Here is a 24,342-nt window from a genome sequence, read left to right as displayed (position 1 = left end):
TTTTTAAACATTATTAAATGATAAGATTTTTTAATAAAAGAAAGTGATAAAAACGCTGTCAGTTATTAAATAAAAAGTAATTGAAGTTTAGGAGTTGGTAACTTTGATATTAAATTACAAAAGTTGCAGCAATAGAATTAGCGACTACATTTTTATGTTATTAGGTACATCTATTCGACATCGACATTCCTAATAAGATTACTTTTCGAGAGAGTGATTCACTCAGTCCTGGTAACTCCCTAACGACGTTCGATGTGGAGGGCTGCAAAATAGGTATTGGCATTTGCTATGATATTAGATTCGAGGAAATGGCACGCATTTATCGGAACAAAGGTACAGTAACTGAATCGATCAATACTTAACTAGCAAAAAATTAAATATCTTTCTTAAATATATTCTATATAAAATTAATATAATCTGTAACTCTGTATAAAAAGAAGCTTAATTTAAAAAACCAGTATATTTGCTGAAAATGAAACAAATAAAAGAATTAAAAGCACAATAAGAGGACTGTCCTCGCATATTCAGAAATGATGGAATGTGAACCGTGCAACTACGAAGTTAATTGGTATTCGGTGGCTTCATATTTCCTGCTTCTCTGAGTTAGGTTGCCAAATGCTGATATATCCAGCGGCATTCAATATGACCACTGGACCACTGCACTGGTCATTACTTCAGCGTTTCAGAGCGAATGATAATCAATTATACGTTGCCTGCATATCACCGGCTCGTGTTCCTTAAGCAAGTTACGTCGCATGGGGTCATACACAGTTGACCAATCCCTGGGGAAAGATTCTTTACGATTTGGAAACTCAAGAGAATATGGCAGTCACCGATATCGGTAATTTACAGCTTAAAATTAAAAGCGAGAGATCCATGATGTAATTAATTTTTAATCTCGTTAATTTATCGATTTAGCCATCTTCCTCTGTATTTGTTGAATTTATTAGTAAGCATTACTTATTACTTCGTATGTTTCTTTTTTCTATCAGATCTAAAAGTTGTTGAGGAAGTAAGGGCTCAGATACCTACATTTTCTCAGAGACGTACAGATTTGTACGACACTGTCTGTAAGAAGGAGTAACTCTACACTAAAACAGAAAATGTTTTTTTATAATATTTCTACTACGATATCCTTTTTCTTTGAATTATTACTAATTTCTTATCATTTGTACTACATGAATGACTCAATTAAGAAAACCAAAACGTTATAAATAATAATCTGTATATCTTGTGTATCAACATGTAATTGGATATTATAATAATATAGGAATGCTATAATAATATAGGATAATAATATAGGAGAATAATAATATAGAAAAAAATACATGCTTTTAAACACCTTTAATATCGATCACATAAATTGTTATAATTCACAATGATTACGCATACATAAAAGACCCCTTGATAGTAAAATTTACGATCAAAAGGCAATTACGTATCGTTTAACAACATTTAATTTATAACACCTTTTAAACATTTAGACAGATTAACACATAACACTTCTTATATATAAACATCAATTCGAAGTTATCGGCTTGGAGAAATTGGTCGATTAATACCTGTAGATTGTCTGTCTCGATGAAAGACTTAAAGAGAGCAAAAACATGATAATGCCGCTAATATAATATTCCTTCTTTCTTGTATCTGTCTGCCTCTCAGGTCGTTTTACTAATTACAATAAGTAATTTCGACTTCTTTGCGCTCTCTTTTAACGCATTCGAGACCGAAAGAAATTCATATCAGTCAGTAGGTAAGGGTATAATATACATATTTTATATATAACTTATGTAGTAATGTATATATCATGTTAATTTCATATTTTTTTCAATATAGAATTATTATATATATATATATATATATATATATATATATATATAACTGTACATAATACATTATAGAATAACATAGTATATAATTTTATATTTTAAAAATATGAGGCATACTATTTAAGATTGTCATCGATTTAAAATCAAAGTATGAAAAGGATACCCTGGAGAGAGTAAAACACAGAATCATTCTAACTAAACATTCAGATCGTACCGACACCTAGGTATCGTCTTACAATTAAATCTCGGTCTCGAATGGATTAAAATGAAATACATACTTGCAGCTTCAACATCTTCAATATCGAGGAGATTCAAACTTTACAAATAAAAGCGGCCTGTTCCCCTTTCCACGACAGACTCTCATACCATATCCGCTCTTATCCAGGCTTTTACTTGAAACCAGCAATGCGTTCATTTACAATTTAAATTTACCCGGACCATCCACTGAATCGTCAGCCCTTTATAAATATATAATGAACCCAGAACATGTGCCTGTGCCCCTGGTATCGATGTTCGGCTTGTGATGTTCGTACCGGAACCTTCGCACAATTTCAATTTGTCACGCGTGAACATCGATTCTTCCAAGGGTCACAGCTTTATGCGGCTAAATCCTTTAGAACGATTAAAATGATACTAATGATATGGTATTTTTTACAAAGATTTAACATATCCATAAAATAGGAAGTTTCGTGCTCTCCTATTTTATATTAATTATAAATTAATAAGTTTTATATGTGTTATTTATAGATCTAATAAATTTTGTATTGGTTTACAGCAGGTGCTCCGGGTATAAACAGACGACAAACGAACAAATAGAAATTCAAACTATTGTCGTTGTTTAACTCGCATGGGACTATAAGCTCGAATTGGACTTAAACGTTACGATCGTCGAGAATAATTAGTATATGTACCCTGTACGACGGGCAGAGAATCTTAAGTTATTAACGGCAATTCCTTTGTGCATAATTCAGGTTTATTAACAACCTGTAATGGATAATCATCGATGAACTCTTTTTGAATAAAGTTCACATTTATAAAGCAAACACTATAAAATACGACAGGACAATTGTAATCGATAAATAACATTTTATTAGGATATTATAAGAAGCTAAGATATCGAGGTACATTAAAATTGAGTCCGCTGCAACCCTCATGACATTTAAAATCCTACGCGTATATTGAGTAAAGTTGTTATATTAAATATAATCATATTAAATACAAGCTCGTCCGCTGGATTCCCAAATTATTTGGTTAAATACTTTGAATACGAGAATACCGAGTGTTAACAGTAGTAAATCCTCTGTATGGTATGTTTACTTTGCTATCTTGAATAGGTAAATAACATTTCACTTTAACGCATTTAACCAATATTAACATTTAACATTTAACCAATATTATACGCATATGCACATAATGTTACTGTTACATATAATGATATATACGTAGATATACACGTTAGTTAAATCCTCTATATGGTATTTTTATATCAGTATCGTAAACATTGTAAACCGGAAATCTTTTATTACACACGTACATATACAGTCAATATTATTGTTACATATAGTGATACATACGTTGATCCACACATTAATTAAATCCTCTATATAGTATTTTTACTTTGCTATCTTGAATAGATAAATAATCTCGAATATAGACATACAGGTACACTTACGTTGATATATACCTTTGTACAAGGTGTCAAAAAATTTTTTATCACGGCGTTTTTTTAAGACGATTTTATAGCTTCGAAATTGATCTTGACACGATTTTCAATGTCAAATTATTTTTCTATTGCATCATGTGATACTCATTAGGAGGAACAAAACTTCTGTTTTCTTAGAAAAAATGTTTGAAATTTCATTAATTCCTAGATTGATTTTATTTATACTTTAAGGTCAGATATGACATCAAATAATGTCAATACTAATATCTAGTTATTTGTCAATTTACAGTATCTGAAAAACAAGACATCTTCGAGACAGCGTGGGTTTTCTTTCCAACTTTCTTAACTTTCAACAATAAAATTTTCGTCAAACGATACAATCTATCCAACAAAGTTCTTGTACACAGCCAATCTCGTAAGAACATAGATCTTCTTCAAGTATTATTCTTCACAATGCTTCGTGTGGAATTTCTACTTGACGAGTTATTATTAAACGATTAAAAGCTTATTATTATACGATAATGTAATATCGTAGAATAGCTTTGATTGGAGATCGGCTGAAATTAGAAAACACCGTGTACGCCGTCTTTTTGTGGTTTGTTTACATCCAAGAGCGCCTAGTAACAGTGACGCGAGAAAAGATAAGCAGCGTCAAAACAGAAGTACGGTTTCATATTTCAAGGAGTGGCAATCGAGAGGCCAGAGTATGTGAGCCGAAAAGTGTGTGTGTGTGTGTGTGTGTGTGTGTGTGTGCAGGACCGAGCAGGAATGCATTGGCGAGGTTCAGAGTTGATCGAGACGTCGAAGCATAGAGTCGTTAGAATTGAGTTGCGAGTGTTGTCGAGTGTTAGAGTTGCTAGTGAGAGAGAGAGAGTTACCAAATAGTTGTCAAGTTATTTGATGTAAATACGAGCGTTGCATTTAGTTTTCCTGTTAATCAAACATCGTTTCTCTGTCTAACTAATATCTGTATTTTCAATCCATTATTAATAAATTATAATTAATCGGATAAAATTACACCTTTAATATATTCCGATATTACAATAACTTACCTTTTTCTACGTCAATGGACACGAAAGACGTTGAGTGAGGAATTAGAACAAGTGTGGATCGTTGGAAACCACTATGCTGCGGTCTACCATTCGTTTTACCCTACATATACCACGGAACAAAGGGTAATTTTCACCGGCTTGGCTATGGCTACTGGTGTGGATCCAAGTATTCGGGCCATACTAGACGCTATGCAGAAGCAGAACGAAATCAAGTTAAGAAAACTGTTAAAGGAGACTATTAAAGCAGCGACTAGTCGGAGTTATCAGGGTAGTTTAGTTTCTAATAATTTGAACAAAAGCTTGGAGAAAACAGACGTTACTGTAGGAAATGAAGAAATGGTTTTGAAAGAATTTTCAAAAGAATTGCAGTCTAATGTAGAAAATTCTTATGAAAAGAAAGTATCAATTGACACCGCTTCACAGGATTATATTTTCATTAAAACAGACTTAATGTTTGATGTCAATAGCTCAACAGAATACCAGAAAGAGTCTGTGAAACGAAGGAAAGAAGATATTGTAGTATTGTATAATGATTTGTCACCATCTTCGTCACAAGATACTCAAAATTTACAAGAATGGTTTGACAAAAAAAGTAAAAGTTTAGGAGAAGCAGAAAAAGATCATAACAAGAAGGATAATATTTCAATGAGAAATATTTTGGACGGCGATACAAATAAAGAAAACCAAATTGAAACGAAGGAATTAGAAGCAGTTAGTAAATCAACTGCTGAAAATGATACAAAATCAATAGACAACGTTGAACAAAATATATCATTAGAATCCATACAAAAAGCAAGAGATAATGCTTACAATAATGAACATTTGCTTATAGAAGAAGACCAAATGATGACAGCGAAAAATGCGTGTGACACTACAGAATCAAAAACTTCAGCAGATCTTATGTCGAGAAATTTAGATGCTAATACACAAGAGAAGTCTTTAGAGAATAAAGATGACAAGAATCCATCTCCATCTATGTTAGATAGTAGTAAACGGAGCAGTCGTTATAATGTTGCTGCAAAGCCTGCTACTTCGCCAAAATTTGAAGAAATTGTTTATAATCAAACCAGACAATCAAACACAAATAAAATTTTGCGAAGCGCTTTAAAGACGAAATTAATCGAAGACAAGTCTGAAATAATTAATAAACAAAAGGCATCGGAAAATGTAGAAAATAAATTTGCCAAAGAAGAAAAGAGAGGTGTTAAACAAAAATCAATTTCAGATAATGAAAACGAAACAACTGATACTCGTCAACGAAGGGAAGTTCTTTTAACAAACACAGCTAGTGATAGCGATAGGTATAAATCTGTAGAAAATGATAATGCAGTAACGGGTGTAATAATAGCAACTGATGAAGCGAAACATAGAGGCAGACCTAGGAGATCGGATAAAGTCGAAGTTAAAGAAGATGAAAATACAAGTGTAAATTCCGACCAATTGCGGGGAGACGTAACCGCGAGGAGAGACGTCAACGGGGGTCGTAAATCCCCGTTACGATTATAACAATCGACACCACGAATTGATCGATCCCCTGATTTCCGTTGAGATAATAGGGGTGATTGAGTTTGTATAACACTGTGATTCACTGAATTATAAATTATATATTTCCAACACTTAGATTACACTGACGTAGAGAAATAAATAGTTAACAACTTGTCGCACGAAGATGTGATAGATATGTACGCTAGAGCAGGGCTCTTATAATGGAAATTAATGTATTAATGGACTTAGCACTATAATATATTTAGGAGAGAAGATGTATGTTCGACAACACCGAGAACCGACAAAAGATTTTCGTGAAGTATGCGACTCTCGCGCTATGTGTAGACTGCCGCGTTAGGCGTTAGTTTTTAGACTGACTGTCGCTCTTTTTCTAATACAGAAGAAAAGTTCGGTGTGGGTGTGCCCCTGTGTCTAAAGAACGCGGATTCGTTGTTCCCACTTTCGTTAGGAAAAGTGAGGGTAACGAACCGCGGTGTCGATTGGTCATGACCTGCACTACTGCTCGAAGGGATGAGTAGGAAGTCTCCTACCATCGTGGTGGATAGATGACTGTGTGCGTGAGGAAAACATAGCTTGTTTTATTAGAGGGCTATTCGGATTTTCCTAATGGGTGCATACCCGCTTTCTCCGTGTTTTAAGTACGCCTAATAAACCCAAGGACCTCTCTAAAAACCGACTGTGTTTCGAGAATATTTTTATGCTTTAGAAATTCTTCAAGACAAACGGATTGAAGACACATGGCGAAACAATACAGGGAAGTGAAAGTTATGGTGGGTCCTTAGGTTTATTGAGGGTCGAAGTGACGTTACGCAGGCCGGTTGTTGTCCGGTGGCGTGAGCTGGCGCGGGCTGGCGTGCAGATGTTTTAGGCGGCGTAACAACAAGGAAGATCCTAGAAAATGAGAAGGGTGGATTAGAAGAACGAAGAAAACTCGAAGAAGATACAAAAGAAGAAACTACAGAGACAGAAGTCAATTCAAAAGGTATATTAAATAATAAGTGCGATTTACTTGATACCGAAAGAGCTATTGAAATTAATGATACGGTTCAAGATATTAAATTTACTGAAGGTAGAAGCCGCACTCAAAATGATATGGAAGATGTAGTAGAAGATTCACAAGAATTATCTAATAAAAGTAAGTTATCAGAAATAAGGATTGCACTTAACAAAATTGAATATACAAAAACTATTTTACGGAATAAAAAGAATTCATTAGAAAGAGAAAGAGGAGTAAGGGAAAAGAAGAAAATGTACAGACAGAAATTATTTCAAAAAATATATCAGATGATAAATGTGATTTGCTTTAGAAAAAAAAAAAAATATTATCCACAAACTACATTAGGAATTTATCTATTTTAGTGGGGAGAAAGAGAAAGGATAGAGGAGTTGATCAATAGACTGTGGATTTTGAAGCGTTTATGAAAAACTTACAATTTTAATAAAATATTCAATGTAAAGTCTTTGTTATAATATTCAGATAGATAGATGAAAAAAACTGAATTTGCATAATTACTCATGGCTTATTGATCAATCATGCGACTCGTTCAGAGGTAACTCGAGTTGTAAAGGCGACAATTTATTAAAAATGGTATATCTGACGTACGATGCATTTGCTCATGTTAAACTATTTAAATAAGTATAAAAATCACGCGAAAAAAAATCTACTGAAAATAATGTTGAACTAGTTAATAATAATAAATCATATAGTGAAACACAAACCTTAAATCAAGATTTTAAGTTCAAAAAAAAAAAAGAAGAAAGAAGTTGATAAAATGACAGCAACATGTAGCAGCAGGCGAGAGAAAATAAGCCAAATTTCTAAAAGAAGGAACGATGCTCAAGAACTCGGAATTTCTCGAGTGGATATGCTAAACAACGAATTTAATGAACAGTTGAAAGAACGTGAAACAGCAATAGAAGACTTACATCAAATGTTAAAGCATCAATCGGAAATTCATAAAGTTACCTTAAATGAAGCAAGTTTGAAAATAGGAGAACTGCAGAGTGCAGTGTATCAATGTGCACTAAAAATGCAAGCAACGTGACGATTACTTTTAGAACACCGCAAGCACCACGAAAACACAATCAAGACCAAACAAGATCAAGTTCAAAAGTGAAGTTACGTGAGCTTATTACTGCTAACGACCAAAAATTGAATTACGATCCCGAGCATCAACTCGCTGATCTTCAAGTAGAATGTTCCGACAAAGACAGGACGACACAAGAGTTCGAGAAGCACATAGAGGACATGAAGGAGGAAGTGCAAAAATTAGAATTGCAACTCGACGAGTTACAAAAAAAAGAAAAACACACACGCACGTAAAAAGAGTTCAATCTTTTGGAATACAAATTGAAGAACTAACAATAAAATTAAAAGAAATAACACAGAAGAAATAAGTCACAAATATGAAATTGCCTGATGGCTGATGTTGATCGTTGACGTTTATAATGAAAGAATTTCGTCAACGGCGCCATCTGGATCCTTGTTGAAAAATTAAAATAGCCGCAACAGCACCATTAAGCTCATCACCCAGAGTAGCTCTTGTTGCTGAGTCGAGGAGCTGGAGGATTTCTTATCCTCAAGGACATAAATTTTACCAGCTCCGGTAATGTTTTTTAGATGGTCCAGGCATTCGAACTCACAACATCGCTTTCCAAGACGGAATTTCCTGCATGGCTGTAGTAAAAAGAAATCGATCAATTGTACAGATCAATCGTCACTCGACTGCTCGAGAATTCAGGTCATCCAGAGAATAGAATAGAGACGTGGAAAAATGTAGTGCGATAATCGCAGTGGGAGGAAATAGGGGGATAGGGACCAAATGAATGAACGAGATGTTAAGGACAACTGACGATAAGTTCTTCTTTTGTCGAGAATTGCATGTTTGGGAATGGTTTGTGGGTGGTTAGGTGGAGAGAATTGAAGAGTTTGGAGGTGACTGGAAGAGTGTTTTGGGCAAGGTAGATTGCAGAATGGTTGCGGTAGCATTGTGTTAATTATGGGTTTGTACATGTAATCTTTGTATGTATCACTACATAGAACCTAACGTATATTTTTAATAATACATCAGAGTTTTAGTTATTTCATAGCTATGAATTTTATACTCTATAATCTTGACGTTTTATTTCACAGAAGCGTTTGAATATCCATAAAAATTAAATGAACCAATGTATTCATTATCTTATAGAGAAGATATATTATTTTTAATTATGTTCCAATTATTTATCATGATCCTGATTTCCTTATTCTGAAAATTTGAAAGGAAGTTTTGTAGTTTGATACTTTCAGCGACAAAGGGTCAATATTGCTTTAGTATATTTCGTCACATATACATGTAGTATCGTGGACGAAAGGCCTGGGAAATATCGGACGAACTATGAACAGTGTCGCGAGAGCCGGGGCGCCGTCGGGCCCATCAATGTGTCATCGGTCTTTTCAAGTGCATAGTTTCGTGGAAAAGACCTACGTGACCCTGGCCACGAGCGTCTGCAGAACACGTGTGCGGTGGGCCTAGGAAAAGGGCAATGGAATGCGACAACAGGCAGTCGAAAAGCAGAGCGCGAGTCGAGAACGAGAGTGCGAGTCGAGAAGCCGAGTGCGAGTCGAGCGGAGACGGAGGTTGCGAGTGGCGTTGCCGAGAGAGTGTGGATTGCGCTGTGTTCTGTACGTTTGGTATGAATAGTCCAAGTTAAGCCACAATCGTCTTTTCTGTCTGATTAACATCTCTATTGTCCACTCTTTGTGAACATATTACATCACGATATTACATATTTTTGGGGGCTCGTCCGGGATTGGACAAGACAGAAAACGAAACGGTTTAACAGAGCTATTCGAGCTAGTTGTGAATTTACCGATACGCGGTGCGGTAAAAGACGATATCGTTGACTGTTTAAGTTTGCGTTGTGTGAAAAATGGCCAACGTCGGGGACGAACGATTGTCGGGTGAAGAGGGTTCGACGCTGGAGGAGCTGAGGAATAAGCTCGCGCGAATGAACCTCCCTATATCGGGTGCGAGGTCAGTGCTGATTGCAAGGCTGAATCGGGCGTGTAGGGCTGGACAATCGTATCGTAAGGGATCGACGGGCGGTGAAGAGCTAACCGGTCAACGAGATTTAGAAAATGTACAGAGAGCTGAGCGTGATTGCAACGAACATGAGGATGTTGAGAAAATGAATACGAAGGAGTTGAAGGAGCGCCTCGCTAGTTTGGGTTTAAAAACGACGGGAAGAAAAGTAGAATTACGCGCACGGCTACGAGCGGCCATGGATGGTAATGACATATCGTCGGAAGAAGAAAGCGACGACGAAAGTGAGGATGAAGATGACAAGAAAAACGCAAGAGAATACAAGAGAGATACGCGAAGGGTGCATCAGGACCGTGACGAATGTTGTCGAAGGGCATGTGTTGGTTCGACACTGAGTTTTAGAGACGTCGAAGATGCATTAGAGTCGTTTAGTGGCAACAGAGGTGAAAATGTCGAACGATGGTTCGAGTCGTTCGAGGAAGTCGCTGATACGTGCATGTGGTCGGATGGGCAGAAGGCAGTCTACGCAAGGAAGCTGCTGAAGGGATCAGCGAAAATATTTGCGAGCTTCGAGTGTCATGCCAGGACTTGGCATGAGTTGAAGAGGGGGCTAGTGAAAGAATTTTCGAGGAAAGTCAACAGTAGGCAAGTACATCAGAAACTTGAAGAAACAAAAAAGGAGAGTGATGAAGCATGTTTGGCTTACATGTACCGCATGCTCGAAATAGCCAGCCATGTGGACATGGAGGAGGAAGCAAAGGTGGAATACATAGTGGATGGAATAATAGACGACGAGAACAATAAGGCTGTATTGTACGGCGCTACGTCAATCAAAGAGTTGAGGAAGAGGTTAGTAATGTACGAAGAGCAGAAGAGTCGCAGAGCAAAGTCGATTGTGAAGTCGGCTAAAACCCAGAAGAACGGGAAGCCCAGTCAATCTGTGGATGCAATGAAGAAAAGAAGATGCTTCATTTGCGGTAGTGAGGATCATCTAAGTGTTAAGTGTCCGGAGAGGGGAGAAGGTGTTAGGTGTTTCAAGTGCAGCGGATTTGGACATATTGCAGCGAGGTGTACGGCACAACCGAAAGAGACTTGCGTAGTGTCAAGATCCGAAAAGGGGAAGTATGTGAAGGAAGTGGCGATAGATGATTGTAGGTTTGTGGCATTAGTGGATACAGGTAGTAACCTTACGTTCCTACGAGCGGATGAGTATGTGAGGTTAGGATCACCACCTCTGGGAAACTGCAAACTTAAGTTTGATGGTTTTGGTTCCGCTGGCAATAGTACCTGGGGCGAGTTCACAAGGGTAATGACGGTCGACGGGTACGACTTTACTGTCACCCTGCATGTTGTCTCAAATAAGGTTATGACAAGACACAGTCTACTCTTAGGTACCGACTTTTTAGACCAGGTAGAGTTGCGAGTCAAACGGGGCGAGGTGACATTTTTACGACTCGACGATCAGACCGACGGTCACGAGGACGCGCCGGATGTACTGAGGGTAAACGCGGTAGAACAGACCGACGAAACAGACCTGACACACGTACAGGAACCGCATTATCGTGAAGCGATTCGAGATATCGTTAGGGGGTATAGGCCGGAGAAGAAGCGAGACGTCGGAATAACCGCAAAAGTAGTTTTGGGAAGCGACAAGCCGGTAGCGCGAAGACCGCGAAGACTGGCGCCGTCGGAAAGAAAGGAAGAAGATGATTTGATGGAAGCGTGGACAAACGAGGGTGTCATCAAATCGTCAGACTCGGAGTATGCGAGTACGATAGGTGTAGTTAGAAAGAAAGATTTGTGTGTGCGTGTGGCTAGATGGGCCTTGTTACTAGGCGAGTTTAAGTATCAGGTGTGTCATCGGCCGGGGAAAAGTAAGCAGCATGTAGATGCTCCGAGTAGGAACCCCCTGCCGAGCACTATGTATGTAACGGAGAGTGAAGACGGGCTGATTGCACGGTTGAGAAGGGCACAGAACAAGGACATCGAAGTCCGTAGGATTTTGGACGCCGCAACGTGCAGTCAGGCCGATGGGCAGGTAGTAAGAAACAATATTTTGTATAAGGAGTGTGAGGACGATGTGCTAATAGTAGTATCGAAGGCGATGCGGGCTCGGGTAGTCAGGCAAGCGCACGAGCGTGGGCATTTCGAGGTTACCAAAACAGAAGCTATGGTCAAGAAGGACTTCTGGTTCAAGGGGTTACGCGAAAAGGTCGAACACGTGGTATCCAACTGCCTTGACTGTAGCCTAACCGAGCGAAACATAGGTAAGCTAGAGGGGAACCTGCGAAATTACAAGAAAAGAAGAAAGCGTGCGAAGCAGTACCTAAGGGAGGACCCGCGCACACTTCGATTTTATGAAACCTTGGGTCCTAAACGCCGAAAGTGACGCATCTGATAACAGCGAGATAAAAGGCAACATCTGAGGGCAGATGTTATTGCAGGATGGCCGAATGTAGTATCGTGGACGAAAGGCCTGGGAAATATCGGGCGAACTATGAACAGTGTCGCGAGAGCCGAGGCGCCATCGGGCCCATCAATGTGTCATCGGTCTTTTCAAGTGCATAGTTTCGTGGAAAAGACCTACGTGACCCTGGCTACGAGCGTCTGCAGAACACGTGTGCGGTGGGCCTAGGAAAAAGGCAATAGAATGGGACAACGGCCAGAGAGGGCCAGTCGAGGAGCAGAGTGCGAGTCGAGAAACAGGGTGCGAGTCGAGAAGCGGAGTGCGAGTTGAGCGGAGACGGAGGTTGCGAGTGGCGTTGCCGAGAGAGTGTGGATTGCGCTGTTTTCTGTACGTTTGGTATGAATAGTTCAAGTTAAGCCACAATCGTCTTTTCTGTCTGATTAACATCTCTATTGTCCACTTTTTGTAAACATATTACATCACGATATTACATTAGTCTCTTTAATTAAAATGTCCTACGTTTTATTTGCGTCATTTTTTTCCTTCATCCAATTTAAAATGTTTAAATAACAATAGCCTATACAATATAATTTTATGTAAAAAAATTGATTATACCATGTTTATTACAGATATTTAACATTTTTGTGTACATACAAAATTTAAATTATACCTCGCTTGAGAACAAAAATTCTATTTATTTTCCTAACATGTACTAATAATTATTGATCAAACTAGAAAAAGCTGGAGGAGATTACTTAGGAAGATTACTTAGCATCTTATATTCCTGGCAAGGCTCGAACGTTTTATCTTCCTTTAGATTTTCCTAAGTTTCCATTTCTCTGACTTGCTATTTTAGTTAGCTTAGTATACGTGCTATACATAGGTATGTATAGTGTCATGATCGCGACAGTCGTGAGTTACCCACGCTTTATCCTCTGTAAACTATTTATAAAAGAAGAACAAATTACATGTTAGAACTTTCATTCAATTTACCAATACAAATAATTTTAAACAAGAAAAAAGACCTAATGCAGTGGTTTCAACTTAAACATATCCAACAGTTATTTACGAATAAATAGTATAAATCTTTTAGCAACATGAAATTCGCGATATTTATTCAAATATTTATATTTACAGTGCGCCATCAGCAAAGAAAACGTGTTTATCGAAACGTGCGCTATCGATTTTATGCTTTTGCCACGCAAACAGGGAAATTGCAACTCAAAATTGAATTCGCACTGCAAAGCGTCGACGTTACGACATCAATTACATACTTCAAAAACACCGAAGGTATCACACGGAATCAGAGAGATTCTATGAGAAGTTAAACGCATAGACACCCTATTGGGAATAGGATTGCTTTGATTCGAGCTCAAACATAGGGAAAGCTGAAAGAATCTTTTGCGGATCTTCCTTCTTCTCTACGTTGGATTTTATACAAAACGACTTTAACCTTTTCAAGGAAATACGGAAATAAGGGTTTTAGATAGAGAGATTTATCTGGAAGGAAATGGATAGAAAACGTAGAACCAGTTCTTGTTGGTTGAAAGATTTTTTCTCTTCGCAGAGATTCAAGCTTTAAAGAACGATCAAATATGTGCGCAGCTGACTTACGCGTGAAGTTATTATTAAAAAAAATTGTTGCATTTAAAAGGATAAATATTAATTTAAATTTAAAAAAATTGTTAGTTCAATTATCATGTTTAATTTAAATTTAAAAAAATTGTTAGTTCAATTATCATAAGTTTAAAGATATGTAGATATTGTATTTACGTATCGAAAATGAGACAGCAATATTAATTAACACACCTAGTCAAACGCACACGTACTTTAAAACCGTGCTTTAAAATCGATATTCGCTGAAACAATACATCGCTCTGCGCTTCCAATTTGTTTTCGCACGAAGAATCAGTCCACTCATTGTTACCGTCACCATCTCTACCGTAATCTATATTACTCGAATAAATTCTATATCGTGATTGGAAAATCACATATTTTAACGAACTTCCTTATGTTTTGTTTCTTATGACTTTAATTGGCAATTTTCATAATGTTCTATAACTTGACAATAGGATAACTGACAGAACGAGCGTATAAATCTTGCATCTCTCGACCTGACTTCTCCCGATGGAAAAATATTTACTGGTCTGGAATCGTGCATCGCTAATTAGTAAAAAAGTAATAAGCAAGAAAGCAATTATACTACCGGATTGGTATTTCTAATTTATTGGAGATTAATTAACCTGAGTAAACCAACAAAAACTTATCGAAAATCAATCGAAATTAAATCACCTTTTCAAACAGGCTATAAATAGCCAACTAATATTTGCAGTAATAAACTTCACTTTCGAATAAAGTATACGCTCTATAAGTTGTAAATTGATAATTTCGTTATTATATCATTTTTCTTAGTCTAAACTGAATTCAGTGAGAAGAGCTTTCAATTGAATTACACACTTCATTAGTTTATGAATTATATTCGTTACCATACGTACAAAAGAAGGGTGACTGGTTTAAAAATTCAAAGGGTAGAACCTCCAAGCTCACGATTGGAAACAGATTCAGTTCAATGGTTTAATTTGCCATTTAATTGAATTCTCTGGCAATTTCAGCGAACTGTGGGCTTTAGAAGTGTCCAGCATTCAAAGGCAAGACCTCCTCCATCTTTCTCTTTCTTTCAGTTCCAACCTCAAGTAATTGACCTGTTAATTCGACGCTATATTTACATGCTCGCAAGGGATTCAGACGACTTCATTGCGTTAAATTCGCAATTTAGCAAACACGAATGTCTCAATCAATTTGTAGTTCGAAACAAATAAAAGATAATCAATTTTTCAAAATAACAATCGATATGTTCAATGCATTTGTCGATGCATTTGATCGTTACGTTCATTTAGCATTTTTATAATAAAAGCGTAGAACACATGTACATACACATAATATTCCATGAAATGATTTATACAGAGTCTATTATGAGTCTCGTTTTATCATATTATAAAAGAATGAATTTTTCCCAATAAATGTAACTTCATACAAAATCTCGTTTAAAAAATTCAGTTTTTATTCTCATCAAATTAATTTAATATCGGAATATGTCATTTTAGTCGTTATAAAAATTTTATGTCAAAAAGCGTTCACAGATACATATATAAATAAATGTCCAATCCTATGCATTTATTTAAGCTGAAATCTGAACTTAAATATTTATTAACAATATTCTGACGAATATGTAATGAAAGATAAAAGCAGCTTTATTTTTTTTATAAGATGGCTCATGCTTTTTATTCATTTTATGTTTTTCGTTGTCAGCGCGTAACTACCTATCAGCCGCATGAATGCCAGGTTTTACTACTCAGAAACGAAGAAGCACAGATGCAAATATACGTTACCTTGCATGGAAAGACGTTAGATACATATAAAAGTCATAACGTAGCTATTTACACATAGGGAATATTTATTTTTGTATGAAATATTTTTGCTTCTGAATTCTCATTATAAATGTACGTCCATTTCCTACGTTAAAGTACGTCTCTGCTTTGAAAACCTTCATTTAAATATAACGGTTAACAAAATATTATTAGAGAAATATTAAAACGAGACGCTAAAAGAACATTTTAATAAAGTACAAATGATTATTTGTTCTTTGTTAAATTGCACTGCTGTAACTCTAATTTTATTAAATTCAAAATGAATCATTTATAAACTGAACCGGAATATAAAATTTTATTCCGCAAAAATCATAAAGTTGAAAGTTAGGAACGAATAACAAATGAATAACCTAGTTTCATTAAAAGGCACGTGTACGCCAATCCGCGTAATAACTTTGACACTCCAATTATTATAAAATATGTATCCTTAAGGGATTTTTTTGCGCGAATGCAAAATACTTTTCATACGTGCAACTGAATAAATGGGGCGTGATTTTCAATATTTCTTTTTGTAGAATTTATAACAAAGTAACTTTTTCACAGATGTTTTCGCTAACATTTTTACAACGTAAATGTCTTCTTTTGTAATTAATAATTTCAACATTTCTCTGAACAGTTTCGTTGCGATAAAAAAAATATACAAAGCTTATGACGTGCTTGTTTAAAAATATTTATACGGAACAAGACTTTGAATTTGTCAGACCAATCGTTCTAACGAACGAATAAATTAAACGACTCGTAACAAAAAATTATCCCTGTCCATGTTTCTCTTTGTAAAAGTAATTCAAGGCAAGTTAGATGAATCGCTGTGTACCCTATTCGCGTAGCATGTGCTTTAACGACCAGCGTGCAAGCGTTAACGGTGTGCTTTAGTTTCTCTCTGGTTGTGTTAAGTGTTTAAGTAATGAGCATATACTCACTACGGGCGGGTTGCATACGATCGACAGGCACCACTTCGGCCTCGAATTATAGCAGACGCAGAAACTGCAAACCGAAGGTCCCGGCTCAAACGTAAGAGCATGTCGAATGGTTTCTCCTTGAAAGTCAGCACAGCTGTTGTTTATAGCATCTGAAAACGATTCTCAGCTTGAATATCTTTGCCATTCGACGGTCGTACGCGCAGTTACGTTAACCGTTTCAACGCCACTCAGCGTGATCATGCTGTACGCGTAGTGTGGTGAACTGTGTCGCGATGTTTGGTTACGATTGTCAATTCACAACGCGCTCGGTTCCGAACGTAGCTTGTCGCTAGTCTATCAGAGTTTCCTCTCGTAATTACTTTTCTTTCAAATAATCGTAAACCAAATAAAGAAGAAACTAATGTATAAATTACCTCTTGAATTGGAAAACCAATTACAGAACGTCACACAAAAAAAAGGTAAAGCACGAATATTTGGCAACCTTTTGACTCTTTAGTGTAACGTTTCTGATATAGCTGATGAAGTGAAGCGTGAACGCGTTGAACGGTATGTTTCGACAAAAAAAAAAGAGCAGTGCAATCGAGTTGATCGGCACTTCTCGTAAATAAATAAACGAAGCGCTATTGCGCTTCATGGTACAATCCGATAAGGATTTTTAAAACATCCCTGATACTGAAACGGCTAATAGCGTTACGAAAACGATCGTGCCAGGAAATTTTTGTTCAACGGATCCGCATTGCGGCTGCCACGATGCTTCTACGTAGCATTGATGCTTCATCGATGAAGCACGATTGAAATTGGATATTCGATTTCTTACTGGGGAGAGAGTTTTCATATCGTGTTTACTGTTTCACTTCGCAAGTGTGCTTTACAGTATACGTTAGAACTTGAAATCGAGCTATTTGAGTTAAAGTCGCTTGTAGCTTGAAATGACGTTTAAAGGATATAAGAATAATAGAAGGCTAAAATTCAAAAGTGTATATATACATTACTAATATATAATGCCTATAATATATAATATAATAAATAATAATGCCTATATATTGACTAATTTATCAATTAATTAAATCCGTGTATATCAAGTTTTCTATAATTTAGTACTTTCGTGTAACTACAGAAATTTGATGCCATATAAAACTTGATTAAAACAGCGATTCATTAGGAAACGAGAATAATGATGCAAATATTTTTTGTAGCCATTATATAGGATTTCGATCGCATAATTAATCAGTATCAACTTACCAGTCTTTAACGGAAGAATGGAAAGAAGGGTAGGCGGTACACAGACCGCAATTATCATCATTTTCACGTAGACTGTTAAAATGCCGTACATCTTCGTTGGTCGTTAGAAGTAGCGACGAGAAGTGTAAAAGAAGTGCACTAGCCAGAAGTATCTGCGACAGAAATCAGAATACACTCGTTTTCGCATGGTTGGATCAATTTCGCGTGGGACTAACCTGATTGAACCTAACGCGGGATAATTGCTCAACTCACGACCTTAACCAGCCCGCTTGATTCTCTGTAAATGCTTGAAATTGACGCTTGGATTCTTTCCAGATTAACTAGCTTTGCCCCCCCTCCCGTTATCTATTTTCTTAGATCGACTTAAACTGCCGCAACATATTATCTTTCTTCTTTTCTTTTCTTTTCTTTTCTTTTGATCTTTTAAAGCCCTAAATCGCTGGCTATTATATTTTGTACACTCAATTACTCTGTAAGTCATAAGTACATATGTTTTACAACGTTATTTGTCATATTTCAGTTAAACCCCAGAAAAGCCAGAAATATATTTGCAGCGTGTTTTAACGCGTCCCTGGCAAAGATCTCAAAAACGAGTTGCGACACAATTTAAAGCGACAAATAGCACCGCGTGTCTCGTTGTGGTAACACACGGTTCGCCAGCTTTTTAAAAGCGCTCTCCGTTTGCTTTTTCCTCTCTTCCCTGTCTCTTCGTTTTTTCTTAACGAGCAAAACCATTTTCACGAGGACGAGAGTACGGAAATGACGTACTGGCAATTTTGTTTTGTGATAATACAAGCAGCTCGGTTTCAGTGAATTAAACTTGGCCCCAAGCTTCTACTTATCCCTACCTTCCTTTCCTTTATTTTCCCTTCTATATCGGTTTTGCGGTTTTCCACATTTCCATCACAATAAACCATGTTTTTTCTCGATTTTACATGTTAGCCAATGATTCACGGCAAAAGCGTCGACTGTAAAAATATTTGTAGTTGCAATAGCAACAAGTATGTTTTCTCAAATAGAAAATATTGGGAGCGTACACGCTGGCAAAACAATTCATGAATAGCTCGTCCTCTGCTTGTTATTTGTTTCTATACTGTTAGCAAACAAATTCATGAAACATACTGGTATAGCGTAAAATGAACATAAAAGTTTTGCGTACACTTGAGAGCTGAACTTTGGCTGTTATATGTATATTATATGTCGGAGATGAAAAGAACACCGGAGCCTTTGGAATTTTGGATAACCCCGCAACATTGTAACCTAGAGTCTACTATAGCTGTAACCAAACAATTGTAGTTATTCAACCCGATTGTAATTATTCGAGAATTGTGATAATGAGCTTGGGCTCGAGGCGACAGTCAGTCGCCGAACGTAGCCGCGGTCACGGGATGAACGTTTTGCCTAACAAGGTACGGAGTAATTCTATAGCTCTCCTTAAAAGAAATATTCGTGGCGACACGCGACAGTAAACATTCCAACGGTTTCTGTCCCGTGGCTCGCCACACGCAGACCCTATTCTTCGAGTAAGATGATTGCCAGATGTCGATGCGTCTCCGCAGTACATGTTCGGCTAGCCCGAGGGCCCGTAATAAATCTTAAGGTTTAGTTAACTAAAGTCCTTCAAACAGACAAACAGTCTTTGTCCCAGCTACGGGAAGATAGGGGAGACATATTTTTTAACGAACGGCGTCTCCCACTAGCAACTTTCCCTCGAGGGCGGCTAACATCCTTTTCTAATCACCGATATAGAGATTGACCAATTAGCAGCAACGCCAATTTCCCTTACTTTCTGAACGAAGGCTTTTCTCGACGAATCCGATGATCTCGTGTCCTTAGACACACCCCATTATAGTTTTCCTCTGTGGCATCATCGGGACAGGAAAGGCATTCTCGCTCGCGATCTCATCGATCAAGGAGTAACGCCTTCGCGATCAGTGATTATTTTCAGACTTAGACTTTGTGTGAACGTTCTGTCGTCATCCCGTTGGCCGCGGATTCGTTATTGAGCCCGAGAACATCGTCACTAGCGTCGCGAGTGCCGAACCGCTGTGATCAACTGTTAAGACTGTAATAATTCTATCATTGCAATAAACTACGCCTGTGTGTACTGTATCAATGGCTAATCCTCGAGAAGATTCATTTGACGCCCACAACCCCATTCCCAGTGATGATCCGACATATATATATACGCACACAGTTATGTATATGTATATATATATAGAAAATTCCTTAGAACTTTGAGCTTAATAACATATTAAAATCATTAACATTAAAGAGGTGAACTTTACTTACCAATTACCAAAGTTTCTTCCGCCAAATAATACATAAAAATTGAAAAAGATAATGTAACTAGTTTTAACTTTTTTTTGTGTTATAATTTGAATCACTCGATTTATCCGACTGAGGATGGTCGATCGCAATCTCAATTCATACATATTCTCATCGCATGAAATAGATCACATGAGGGATTTTCAAAAGTCGATGGAATATTAATGGCGATTAATTATTTACAGGTGTATTCTGTGCGGCTAAAGCAGTCACCTAATGAATTATTGAGTACCAGGAATGTTAGCGGTAAACAGGATTGCGGCTATGAATGATTCTCTAATGTGTATATTAGAGATGAATTTGATAATTTATCCTCATAATATGCAATCCGCTTTTAAGTGGAAATCATAATTAACAATTTCTGTTTGATCAAATATGAAGAGCAGATAAATCGATACGCTTAAATCAATATTAGAATTTCTTAACATTTTTATCAAATATTTTAGCACTGTAGAAGCGTCGTAGTAGAAAAATATTAGGTTGTTCCAAAAGTTTCTTTCGTTTTATAAGAAAGTAATAGATGTACAACATTTTTCGTTTTATATTATTTTATTGAATTACGTGTGATCCACCTTTTTCCAATTTAATATAAAATAATATAGAATAACATAACTGTCATTTCTTTATAAAACGAAAGAAACTTGGGACAACCTAATAGGAATTTACTTTTATTATCCATTATAAAAATGGATTGTTAATCCTCTAGGAGATACGAACAATATAATTGCAATTAATAAGGAATAAGCTAGCATAACTTAAACCAGCTTTTGCAGAAAGCTATTAGCTGAAGATGTTTATTAAACAATGACAACATGAATTTTCTTAAGTACCCCATTTGGTACTTAATCTACTTCGTAAGTACTGTGTGTCCTAGCCTTCAAAGGATGCAATTTTAACTAGAATGTTTTAACTAGAATGAATTACCTACCCGTATTGTATCCTTGTAATATAATTTATATTTACATTATCTACGTTACGTTACATTCTACGCGTTAATGTAATGTGATTTTTATTTCTAATCGAAGTTATTTAAAATTTGTAGTATCTCAATAAAAAATTAACAGCCTGCAAAAACTTCACAGAAGCATTAGTATCTTCGAAACTATTGAATTCAAATGGCTAATATTCTTTAACAATATGCACTCGACGACGTTTATCGAGAGAAGTATGTGACGTAATAGTTAAACTTTCAATTCATATACATATATCGTTTATGAAAAAGTAGTCATTCTACTTTTGTGATCTGTGACACACTATAAATTCTCATAAGCTAACTAACGCGTAATCTTCTGTAACGTATTAATATAATATAGGTATGTATATCTCGACTTTGAGCAACCAATTGGTGATAAATAAGCTTTAGTACATACTTCTTACACGTAACAAGAGACCAGTTAACATCTCTGCTCTTAAAAGAAAAACGAAAGAAACTCTGAAAAGCTGCAGAGTTCAGGTCGAATAACACCAGCTCAGATAAATGACCCTCTAACTTACCTTTGTCCTCATCGACGTCAGTGATTTTAAAGCTAGTTATAAAGTGCACTTCTCAGCCAGCGTCCACGGCAGTCAATATTATTTAACGGGTCTTAACGCGATGTAAAAAGGGAAAAAGGAGGAAAGAAGGAACAGGGAAGCAAAGAGAAGAAACGAATTTTTCATTTTCTCGAAACTGGATCAAGTTTCAGGCTGCTCGCCAAAGAGTCTGGAGCTAACGAGACAAGATTAGACAAACCACGCTTTAAAATTTCCACAGAACTATAATAATCCTCGAAATCAATACGATTCGTCGATCCATCGCCTGATTAAAAAATGAGATAGGATGAAGCTCACTAGTCGGCCTTTGAACTTTCAATAGTGCTTACGGCTCGTATACTCTAGTTTGAATGCTACAATGTAAGCCAAGTCAGCTGTAACTAGCGTTCGCGTGATTGTCGCTATCTATTATTCACGCGTTACACGTTCACCAGACAAACGCGTCTACCGGTTGACATTGTTTTCTGTCCTGAGTTTCAAAGCAATTATGTTGCTTCGTGTAATCAAATCTCGCCAAACTAACGATAAGTTCTTGTTTGATCTTACACAGTTACTAAAACTATACAAGTTAAACCAATCTAGCCTAAACAAGTAATGTCGTTATATATTCTTTTTTAAATCTATATATTGTTTAATAAATCGTGGTTAGGATATAGTAGCTGACAAAAATATTCGGACAAATATATTTGTAGAAACATTTTAGGAGTGTATTATGCATAATGGCACCATTTAATACTGTACTGTGACTATCATGGTCGTGTTGGTATTATTCGAAACTAATCTGAAAATCTGTATGGAATTTGTAAGATATTTAGTACGAGTACTGTGCATTACTGATATGTACACAACCGAGACGAGATAACGAAGGTACTGCTCTCCATCGTTCATCGCTACGCGTTGCTAATAGCAACGTATAATGCATATATATCTCGCAAAGACCATAAAAGTACCCAATGGAACCACGTTTAATATTTGATAATAATGTCCCATTACAGTTTCGTCATTTTCAATTAATTAAACACGACCCTCTCTTTAAAAATTAGAAGATAAAATACGTAATACAAATCTACTCGAAATCTTTTAAACCTTACGGACGACTACTTATGGTCTTTAAAAGCAGCAGGGATTAGCAGAATATTAACTGCGGATTTTTCTTGGACCGCAGCATGCAATATGGAATATGGTTATTAAAATGTACACTGAAAATTTCATATCCATAAGATACTCGTGCTTGTAGAACCTTGAAAATGAATTCTTAACCCAAATAGTCGACCGCGATACTCGAGAAATTTTGTGAAGCTGACGTCAATACCAATATGTACCGTCGTTGTGCTATTATTTCGTGATAAGCCGTATTGATTGCACTTCCATTTCACGGAATTAATTTTTCCACACAAAAAGTGATAACGATAATCGAAAAAAGAAAAATATACTACCACTTTTCGTATCAGCATACACAAGCGCACTCGATTTTACACGAGTATACAATTTGCAAATTCGACGGAACGATCGGATTTAATTATTTTTTCGATATTTCAGGCATCAAGTTCTATTTACACATCGAACGTTGAAATACGGCGAAATACAAAATGTACAAACCACTCTGGACATTAATTAACTTTAAACGTTATTGATTAATTAAAGAAACCAACCATTGTGTTGATTTTTACATTTTGAAAAATTGTTATCCACTTTTGCTTTGTTTAAAAATTGAAAAAAAATACGTTTATTGTAAGTCACGAGTATCTCTTTTATTTATTTAAACTTTAGATCAAATATTACAATTTATAAATATATCATTTATTTAGATATACTTGTAATATCTGTTTTATAAGTTTGTACAACCATTTATCTATTTATCTATTTTATTTGCACATAATCTTTAAAGACTGATTTTGTAAAGAATAAAAAATTGTGATTCTATTTAAAAACGATCGTGTCAGACTCAAGTGATAAGCGATATATATTTCAGCGATATATATATTCAGATTTCACCATCACATAAACGGTGCTATTGGAAACGTTTCACAATGGACGTTTTACAAGCGCCTGCGATGTCCGTCATATGTAAAGCTATACTACTGAATCACGGCCGCCATTTAGTGATTAAGGTCGATCACTTAGAGCTGTTAATCCGACATAATGGCGAGCAATACATCGAAGACATTATTGGAAACACAGTTACAGTTCGATTTCATTGAGCTTATTTGCAAATAAATGTGTACAATATATTTTAGAGGTTTTAAATATTATTGCTGACTAAACTTCGCGTCTGCGCATCATCTTTCTTTAACTTTTTTTGCATTTTCTTATCGACGCATGAAGACGAAATGCGTAAATTTTATTATTTATTTAAACATTACTATATTGTGCTCAAAGTAGCGGAATATCGTTTTATTACCAATATAT

General features: G+C 36.3%; 2 protein-coding genes and 1 long non-coding RNA gene across 4 annotated transcripts in view; 2 read left to right on the top strand and 1 right to left on the bottom strand.

Moving 5' to 3' along the window:
* The window catches only part of LOC117165664 (omega-amidase NIT2-like), a 76,079-nt gene that overhangs the window by 5,180 nt on the left and 46,557 nt on the right, over positions 1-24,342 (top strand). The window lies entirely within an intron of this gene.
* LOC143304438 (uncharacterized) lies at positions 126-7,299 on the top strand. 2 transcript variants are annotated; one of them, XM_076626915.1, is made up of 2 exons: positions 126-841; positions 2,608-7,299. In XM_076626915.1, the coding sequence occupies exon 2, from the start codon at positions 4,689-4,691 to the stop codon at positions 6,048-6,050; it is 1,362 nt and encodes a 453-aa protein (XP_076483030.1). In that variant the 5' UTR covers positions 126-841; positions 2,608-4,688; the 3' UTR covers positions 6,051-7,299. The 2 variants fall into 2 exon arrangements, with proteins under 2 accessions (XP_076483030.1, XP_076483029.1); XM_076626914.1 differs by having other exon boundaries at positions 127-841; positions 2,605-7,299.
* LOC143304444 (uncharacterized) lies at positions 6,129-15,320 on the bottom strand. The gene is made up of 2 exons (XR_013061124.1): positions 14,978-15,320; positions 6,129-6,941 (listed from the first exon to the last, which is right to left on the bottom strand). It is a non-coding gene; the product is annotated as an uncharacterized LOC143304444 (long non-coding RNA).

Source organism: Bombus vancouverensis, unplaced genomic scaffold, assembly GCF_051014615.1.
Source record: "Bombus vancouverensis nearcticus unplaced genomic scaffold, iyBomVanc1_principal scaffold0035, whole genome shotgun sequence".
In the NCBI taxonomy this organism is placed as follows: domain Eukaryota; kingdom Metazoa; phylum Arthropoda; class Insecta; order Hymenoptera; family Apidae; genus Bombus; species Bombus vancouverensis.
This window is presented reverse-complemented; position numbering and strand designations above follow the sequence as displayed.

What these genes read in the sequence shown, in the direction of transcription:
- LOC143304438 (XM_076626915.1), top strand. Translation starts at nt 4,689, where the DNA reads ATGGCTACTGGTGTGGATCCAAGTATTCGGGCCATACTAGACGCTATG.